The 10005-nt window shown below is 39.0% G+C and overlaps 1 protein-coding gene across 2 annotated transcripts in view; it reads right to left on the bottom strand.

The window, feature by feature from the left end:
• kif26ab (kinesin family member 26Ab) overlaps window positions 1-7913 on the bottom strand; it is a 99266-nt gene extending 91353 nt beyond the window's left edge. The window contains exons 1-2 of one of the 2 annotated variants that reach the window (XM_089120520.1): window positions 7579-7913; window positions 4795-5034 (exon numbers count right to left, since the gene is read on the bottom strand). In XM_089120520.1, the coding sequence (XP_088976646.1) occupies window positions 4795-5034; window positions 7579-7713 (375 nt within the window). In that variant the 5' untranslated portion in view covers window positions 7714-7913. Of the gene's footprint in view, window positions 1-4794; window positions 5035-6107; window positions 6354-7578 lie in introns of those variants that run through there. The other variant, XM_039667001.2, reaches the window with a different exon arrangement.
• Window positions 7914-10005: the final 2092 nt, after the last annotated feature.

The following is a 10005-nucleotide window of genomic DNA, read 5'->3' on the forward strand; positions in this document are numbered from 1 at the left end:
AAAGGATGGCGAGGACTGAAAGGCAAACCTGGTGAAAAAGAGTGAAGCCATTAAAAGCTGTGGGGCGTGAAGGAAGACTAATTGCCACCTGTGAGCGTGTGCTTGGCAGAAGACTGTAAAGAAACGGCCTGTCACACGCCGGGCTGCGGTGCTGCTGACCGTGCATTTCCTGGATGGGAACTTTTTCAGGAGCAAATTTTAGTTTTTTCCGATGAGGATTTCACTTCTTAATAATAGTTGGCTTTGGTGCACTTGCCAATGCGTTCATATACAAGAACATTTTCAGTTTGTCGATATTTAAAATGCACAAAATAAAACATTACATATGAAGAGTTCAGATCCAAGCCTCTAAGTGCCATTTGAAATTTTCTTCTAGAATGATCATTTTTATCTAGCTTGTATATTTAAGTTCAGTAATTTCACTTAAATGGCAATTCATAGGTAATCTTCATTGTCATTTAAGTAAAATTACTGAACTTAAATATACAAGCTTGATAAAAATGAACATTTTAGAAGAAAATTTCAAATGGCACTTAGAGGCTTTTGCATCTGAACTCTTCATATAGAACCCCCATTAGAAATAAAGTCATATTTACAAGGTACCATGTTGCAACATTGAGACCCTCTGAGGATAAAATGATCATTAAATTTGCCCAAATCTGATAATTTAGAGCCATTAATTTGCATCATTTGCGGACCACCACTGTTGTGGATTTATTTTAATCTAATTGGTATTAAATGGTATTAAATTATATTAAACCATTAATAATAAGTAATTAAGATTACTGTATAAAAGTAAAAAGAGAAATCTAAAGATGAGATATTATAATTGTGTAGCAAGAGAGAGGATGGGTGGATGGATGAAATCATTTTATCATATAATTGTATTACAGTAAAATGTATTATTTAATTACTAATAATCGTTTATATTATATTTGTTTTGTAATTGATTTAATATATATATATATATATATATTCATATTTTTATCTAATCTAATGTCTCTTTGGATGTCAGTCGGTAAAGTTAGCAGCTTCTTACAGCCTAAAGTTTTTTTGCCAATATATTCAAAAGTCTGGATTTGCAAGCCTATTGAATGTTGCCACTGAATTGTTAAACTGCAAAAAAAAAAAAAAAAAAAAAAAAACATAAATGTCAGCAATTACACAAAAATAACTGACTAAGAGGCCAGTACTCCTTGCCAACACAAGCTGGCTGGGAATAAATGAGCTCTAGTATGAAGCAGTGAAGTGCAGCTGGGTCATTAGGGCAGCCTGATATCTGAAACTTATTGAGTGCTGCAGTTCCCAGACTTTACCACCAAACTGAGAGCAATTTTCATAATGAACATATGAGGGGGGAGCAGGTGTGAATCGCAATTGAAAATCAAGAATAATGAAAACCCAACCAATTTAAAGCCAGGATTTCAGCCCACAGGCCACCCACACTTTGGCAGGAGCTGATAAACAGTAACCCTCTGTAGCTTCTCAGCTAGAACCATATCACTCGAGTCTCTAAGTTCAGGTCAGGTAACCACCACACATCTCCAGCTGGACAAAGCATCCTTTCTTTTCCCAACTGCAGGGAAAGCAGGACTCCCATGACTAATGCTTCCACAGTCTCATTAAGCCATCAGCAGAGACCTAACCTCTCCGGCTTGACCCCATCGCTTTACACCTGGAGACGACCACACAGGGCAAACAGCAGGAGCGAAACGGCCAGCCAAACTTGAGATGGTTTCAGACAACCACTGGTGATGAGAATGAGTGAGTAATAACCAAACTACACATCTTAGGATGGGACGAGGTCATACGCATCCACCGACACTGATGCACACCCACACAAAAGCCCTATCTCTATCCCCTGAGGTAACCTGGAGAGAAGAGAACTTGAGGGGGGGTTCAAAGCAAACCGGAGGGCTTGTAATCCTACCTAAGCATGAGATCTCTCTCGAAACACAACCACAAAAGAAAGCGAAGGGAGGGGGAAAACCTGAGGCTAACCCAAGCAGCAAGTCAGACAACAATAAAAAGTCGACAGCCTATATTTAACTGTGGTGGGAATTTGGTGAGGAGTATACAGGAACACTTTGAATGCATGATGAAGGTCAACTGGGTCTCCACTTCCTCCACAGACTCCACTCCACTGTTTTCTCCCCCCAATGCCGATGGACGAGGGGGGAGATAAGCATTGTTTCCCGAAACAATGGGCCACTTCCAATAGCCCCTCCCCTATAGACAGACTCTCAGAAACTGGCACTCGCATATTCTGCATGAAAACAGTGTGTGAAAGTAAGGAAAGCTGTTGAAAACTCTAGAAACGGAAGGTTGTGAGAAAAAAGCTTGAGGAATGAGCAGATAGACTGTAAACACCCCAAACAAACAATGAATGGCTTCGGTTTATCAGAATTCAGAAAAATGTCACACGAGGGCGGATATTGTGGATTACTTCAAAGTACCTGGGATTTTTCCTTTCAGCTTTTGTTATGAAAGTCTGTCCTCCATTTGACTGATTATGTTCCATTACTCTCCAATAAAAAAGCATTGGTTTTATAAAATAAACAACAGGTAGTTCAAGGTCTCAAACCTGATTGGTCGAGCAGCATTCAAAGAGTGTGTTAACGGTGGGGGTTTTAAAGTTATTCTTTCTGAAAGTGACTCTCTTTATGGATGAGTCGTGAAGAATCGTTCAAAAATGCTGATGCATTCAGAAGCAAAATAGGTGAATATCTTTATGGGTGAATCATTTGAATCATTCACTCAACTTATTGATCCATTCTGTAATGAAAAAATGTACTCTCTTAATGAGATGGTCACTTATTAAAAAATGAAAAGTGACTCTTTATGAGTGAATTATTAAATCATTCACTCAAGCAAATCTCTTCAAGAGCGGGTCATAAATCATTCACCCAAACGATTTGTTCAACATCAAAAAAAATCTGATTAATTCATGAATTAAACAAACATCTTGTGAACAGTCAATGAACCATTCAGACAGCCAAATAGATCAATTGTTCCCGATTCAATCAGAAATAAAACTAGTCATTGTGTTTATGAGTGAGTCATTGAATAATTCACTCAAATGATTTGTTCAATGACACTAATTCATTCAGGAATGAAAGAAGTAACTCTCTTTATGAGTTAGTAATGATTTATTCAGCGAGTCATTTGAATCATTCACTCAAATGAATTGTTCAAAAACGATGAGTCATTAAAAAATGAAACCGGTGACTGTATTTATGAGATAGTCTTTGAATCATTCACTCGAACGATTTGTTCAAAAACGATGATTCATTAAAAAATTAAACAGGTGACTGTATTTATGAGATAGTCTTTGAATCATTCACTCGAATTAATTGTTCAAAAACGATGAGTCATTAAAAAATGAAACCGGTGACAGTATTTATGAGATAGTCTTTGAATCATTCACTCGAACGATTTGTTCAAAAACGATGATTCATTAAAAAATTAAACAGGTGACTGTATTTATGTGATAGTCTTTGAATCATTCACTCGAATGAATTGTTCAAAAACGATGAGTCATTAAAAAATGAAACCGGTGACTGTATTTATGAGATAGTCTTTGAATCATTCACTCGAACGAATTGTTCAAAAACGATGTTTCTTTAAAAAAATGTAACCGGTGACAGTATTTATGAGATAGTCTTTAAATCATTCACTGAACGATTTGTTAAAAAACACTGATTTATTCATAATTGAAACAAATCACTCTCTTCATGAAACACGGATTCGTTCAGGGATGAAACTCGTTTCATAATTGATTGATTCAACTAATCAGTTCAATCCTTTCATAAATAAAAAACTTTCGGGAATGAAACAAGTGACTCTCTTTATAAGCGAGTCATTGAATCATTCACTCAAATAAGTCATTCAAAAGCACTGAATCATTAAGGAATGAAACAAGTGACTGAATCACTCTAGCTCATGTGATATTGATTAAACAGCACTAAAAATCTACACTAGAAATGTAACCTCACAAATGATAATAATTTGTTTCAGTCAATTAGTGCAACCTTAATAGTTCATTTTTGCATCCAGATTGCTCTCTGTATATCACTTACTGCATTGGCAAGCACAGGGGCGCATCACGCCACACAGCTGAGCTTCTCACATCTCACTCCAACCATCCCACTCAAGGCTTAATGAGGCTTCATCACCAGTCTGACCATAAACCAAACATCCAGCAATGAGACAGCATTTGAAGGAAGTTGTGCGGTGAAGCCATGATCACGCTTTTACCCAAGCCTGTTTGCATTTCAAACAAATTACAATAACGACTTGAAAGCATTCGAAAGTAGAACAAAGCCTAGTTTGAAAAAGAGCTTGTTGAAATATTTGCTCTGTGTGAAGGTATAGTAAAAAGATTAACCTTCTGATGACTGGGTGAACTTTGTGAAAAGGAGCCTGAATAGGATATCGTTTTTCTGATAAGAGGGTCATAAAACTAGAAAAACGGGACTTATTTGTGTCAACTTCTCCGATTATACACAAAAACGGCCATTCGCTGCATTGCATCTGATTTATGTGCGGCTTTCACAACGCTGTGAAAAGAGCAGAGTGACAGAACGTAACAAAGAGAACAACTTCCATAGCTTTGAAGCTCAGGTGAAAGTCAAGTGCTTCTTGAGACTAACAAAAGCTTCTTAGTCATCCATTTCTGCACTAGTCAAAACAGATCCTCGAAAGATAACTCTATTGGTTTAAAAAGCGGCGAGATTTCCACTGTCTTGATGTACTTAGCAGTGGCATCCTAATAATGCTTTTCCACTCACTGACCTTTAAGGATGCGGGGTCGGACAGAGCGAGGGCTTGTCTCCTCAGTTCAGCCACAGTCATCTGACACTGCTTGCACAGATCTGGCCTAGTCTCGTCCCGGTCTGACTCAGAGACGCTCACGGCTCCCGCGCCTTCGGGTGCTGGTCTGCCGGCACACATTTCCTTCTCCGCTGACAGCCTCCTCCTCCTCGGGCTCAGCTCAAGAGAGAGTGAAGACTCTCCGCTCGAACAGCCTTCCACCTTTTTCAAAGACAGCAAAATCACAATGCAGAAAGAGCACAAATACTTTTGTATACATAACTACACATTCAGAGCTTTTGCAATACAGTTAAAGGAGTAGCTCACTTTAAAAAAAAACAACTTTTGCTGATAATTTACTCACCCCCATGTCATCCAAGATGTCCACGTCTTTCTTTCTTCAGTCGAAAAGAAATTAAGGTTTTTGATGAAAACATTCCAGGATTTTCTCCATATATTGGACTTCAATGGGAACCAAATGGTTCAAGGTCCAAATGAGAGTTTTAGTGCAGCTTCAAAGGGCTTTAAATGACACCAGATGATGAATAAAGGTCTTATCTAGGACCCTTCGAGTCATGACTCGAAAAAAGGTTTGTTCGTTTTGAGGAACGCGCATCACATCACGTTTCGCTAGATAAGACTCTTATTCATCGTCTGGTGTCGTTTAAAGCCCTTTGAAGCTGCACTGAAACTCATTTGGACCTTGAACCGTTTGGTTCCCATTGAAGTCCATTATATGGAGAAAATCCTGGAATGTTTCCATCAAAAACCTTAATTTCTTTTAAACTGAAGAAAGAAAGACGTGGACATCTTGGATGACATGGGGGTGAGTAAATTATGCGCAAAAGTTTTTTTTTGTTTTTTTTTTTAAAGTGAACTACTCCTTTAATTGCATTTTACAAATTATTTATTAAATTAATACCCACTTCACACTGTAAAAATTATATTTTCTATATGTTGACAACATGTGTTTTTACATTATTTTAACTCATCAAATTAAGTTAGGACATTTTTTAACCTTTTTATAAGTTATACAAGATTTTTAAGTCAGTTTAATGTAATTTAAGTTGTAATGACTTAAATATCGAAGTTGATTGTACTTAAAAATGTAAGCCAGTGCACGTAGGCTACACGTAGCTTCACCTGAGTTCTTAAATTGTGTAAATACACACAGGTGTGATTAAACAAACGTGTTGCAAGTTATACAACCACAATGCACAAACAGCAAACCCTCGGCATTCAATTTGGATTACTGTAATTTCTCAGCATCAGTTGATGTTTATAAGAGGACTTACAGTTGACCGGCTGATCTGGAACTCTCCTCGCGCATTCCCCTGAGTTAAATCCATCATCTCGGTGTAAAAGATCAAAGCACCGCGGATATCTAGTGTACTTTATTGCTCCTCTATTTGTCTACACACATTAATTATGAACACAGTTCATGAATAGTCAGTGGGAGCGCAAAGCAAAAGGCATAACAAGATTCCCCCTAAAGTTTTGCTTTGCTAGTTCCATAACGACGCGCGTACACGGGAGTGAAGTTTGACTGCTGTCAATGCGTGTGCGCGCTGCGCGGCTCGGTCACTTGGATAGAGGGGTGGAGCTGCTATTCAGTACTCAAACACTCATAAGCTGTTTCAGATAGCCTAGTTTATAGGCTGCATGTGCACAAACAAAAAGTGAAAATAAAGTTGTAGGGAATTCTCCATTTAATGAATTGTGTGTTTTGTGATAAGGAATGTGCTCATTTGATCCTAATCAAATGATCAAATTGTGTCTGATGTACAATGCATGATAATAAAAACGTGTATTATTGTAAGGAACAGCCTATAAACTAATTTTAATATTTTTAAAATTATAAATAAATGATTGCTGCTAACATAAATTACGTCATCTTTTATGTTGCGGTTCACTTGTGTAGACTGTGAGATTACGGGTGTGCTGATGTCGTTTGCATATTACTCTGGCGCCACCCTCTGGTATTTTCTTTAACTGCATCTTCCAAATCTCTTGATTTGCAAGAAATTGTGGGAATGTTTGAATATTTAATTAGTCGTTGCTAAATATTTTATGTTGATGATGTATATGCTGGGATCACGTGGTTTTAAATCGCATCCCAAATACTGTCAATCAAACAATTCGCCTCAAATAACACACATTCAGTCCTTTGTCGGTGAGAGCGCCAGCAGTCCCAATAAACCATCAATAACGGACCGAACAAAACAGCTACACCTATACTCACAGATTTTTGTGACCGTCTACACATTAAACTCTCTGACACGACAGACTCTTTCAAAACCTTTTTGTGAGCATTAATGTCAGTTTGTGCACCTTTATAGAGTTGTTTTTTACTCGAAGTCTTTTTATTTTCAGGTTTTAGGAAGCCTACTTGCATAGCCTATAACGAGTTAAATTGCTGAAATCTTAACCGCTGAAAAACTTTTAATCAAGCACAAAGTTCACAATACGATGATAAAAATGATATGCAAAACGAAGGGTTTAATTTGCGATAGCACTTTAATGTATTTCGCATGCTTAGTTTAAAGGAAGTTGCTAAACTGATGTGGACGCTGAGAGCTGTTCGTGGTGCTGAAGTGTCATAATGATCATCATAATGATAACTTCCTATTCATATTTGTGAACCTCAAAATGTGATAGCTTCTAATAGGACAGTAAGTGTGTTTAAGCAAAACATCCCACATTGATTCTAATGAGCTCTAAATGAGTCAACTTGTGGAGTCTTTTGTACTCTCAAAAGCTGCTTACCTTGGCTTTTCGCTTTAACAGATGACTAGTAAATCCAAAAATGATGTCAGCGTCCACGAAAAACGTCCCCAGGTCAATCAGACTGGGCTTTTGCTTGTCCTCCCCAGACGACCCGTTAGAGTTTTGTAAATCCATTGTGCAGCTGTAAATATGTTTCCTCGCCCTGCTTACAGCAAATGTGGAGAAGTCATCGCGCGCGCTCTGGAGTTCCGAGTCATTTTACAGATGGTTCTCTCTGATTCCAAAGCGGTGTCATGGTCTTATCCAGAGGGTCTCTCTCAGGTACATCCAACTGTTGACTCATTTGGATCGTTCGGGTTCTGTTCCAAATCACTTGCCGCGTATAAAATCATCGATCCATATGTTGTTGACACTGGTCAAAGCTCGTCTCAAGAACCCCATACACTCCATCCATAATCCATGCGCTTCTGTCATACATCCTAGTTGGATAGGCAGTCCACGCCTTGTCTTGTGAACACTGCAGGTCTAGGAGTGAACTCGCCCGAGCCTGTTGAGGACTACCTTGAACAACTCCACCCCTCTCTCTCTCTCTCCGCTCTAACATCCTCATGGCGAGTGTCGCTCTCGCGCTTGATGCTCAACCAGTGCGCGCTTCAGTTCCTTGCGCGCGCTGTAAAAGTGACGCGTATCCTTCATTGCGGACAAGGTTAAATAACGTTAACTTAATTTTTGACTAATTATGCGACATTGCTAAGATGTGTAAAGATGTAGTTATATTCCAATGCTTATAGACTAATACTGATGCTTAAATGAGATGGTTCAGATGATGTTTTTAAAGAAACACATATTTTTTTCTTCTTAATTTTTAGATGACGACCTCCAATGCAAAAGCCACCCATGTCAGCACATTGCATACGTTCATGAAATACGTTCACTTCAAACTCACTAAATCCCAGTCCCAGCTTATTCAGAACGTCGGTACTTACGCAGGAGCCTTATGTTAATATTAAAGAAAACCGTTAGACGGACTTTAAAACGGACATTTAAAGCCACTATCTGGCTTTAAAACACCATGTAAAAGGAGAATAAAAAGCAACTTTAGAAACAGTAACGTGATAGGCCATGTATATTAGCCCATGTATGTTGGCCAATTTAGGCTATCTATGCATGTTGTTGTTTTTTGTTTTGGTTGTTTTTAATCATCTATGAATGTATGTATGCCAGCTGTATGGAATGTAATTACGAATCTATGTTTGTTAGCCTATTTATCCATTTATTTATAGCCTAATGTATTTTTTTTTAGCTTGAAAGACTAATTTTAAAACTTGCCATTATTTTTGAGCGCCAGATCTTTCAACACCAAAGCGGATCCACCAGAAGGCTCCCTGGAGCGTGATCTCCGAGCAGCCGAAAGCAAACCCGGGCTGTTATTGAGCAGTTTAAATGCGAGGCTTAATACGCAAGATAAAGGCGGTTGTTTGCTGGGCTTTGAAAGCCGAACACAGGACATTACTGCTGCCCTCTTAATAAAAACTCTTATCTCGAGCATACAGAGGAGCATGCAGCAGATAAGCAGACAGGCTTTATTGCAATAATATACTCGTTCCTAGACTCTCTTTTGAAGGAGTGAGGTTTTGTCGCTGCGATTAAAGGGAATTAGGCAGTTGACTGTTGACAAGTCTGATTGTGAATTAGAAGTGATATTGGCTCATCAACTTGACCCGATAGACCAAGTCGTAAGTTGCATTGATAGCCAGTTCGCGGAAGGAGCGCTTCAGATTAGTTTTGGATGGGGAAGGGGGTCGTTCATGCATTAGTCCTTTAGGACCTCATGATTACAATCCATTGTAAAGGTGATTTACCACGTACACAAGCCGTTCTCTCACTTTCCTCTCCAGGGTCATCCCGACACGATGATGAAATTCCGCGGATCGAGTCTCGCGGGAGCTGCTCGACATCTGCTGCCCTCGCGCATGTACGCGGATCGCTCCGGGCTCCTCATTAAGACTGTTGAAATATCTTCCACCCTGACTCATACTGAGCTCCGCCAGTGGGGTGCAAGACGGAGCGTTTAGCGAATATTGCCGCTATTTAGGACGCGCCTCTGAGATCAAGAAGAAAGAAAGAAAGCGTACGCGCGCCCGAGAGGACTCGGAGAAACAGAATAACTGATTGGATTGAACGCTCATGAATAATTTATCGATAACAAAGGACAGCTATATGGTTCCACTGATGCAGTCGATTCGAGCGAGTTTTTAGAGTGAATTATGGGCGGGGGTGGTTTTGGGATACGTGACATAAGCTTCAAACAAAAGGTTAGCCTGCCCTGAATCTTGAAAATTAGGGTTAATTCAAAATAATTGGGACATATTTTTCCCAGTCACCTATAAGGCAAAATGTGTCCAATTTTACTTGAATTCCCCCTACAGGAAACATAGACCTAAATCAGTTTAGACGCCTGATGAA

The sequence above is a fragment of the Pimephales promelas genome, chromosome 15, assembly GCF_988280905.1.
Source record: "Pimephales promelas chromosome 15, fPimPro1.hap1.1, whole genome shotgun sequence".
In the NCBI taxonomy this organism is placed as follows: Eukaryota; Metazoa; Chordata; class Actinopteri; order Cypriniformes; family Leuciscidae; genus Pimephales; species Pimephales promelas.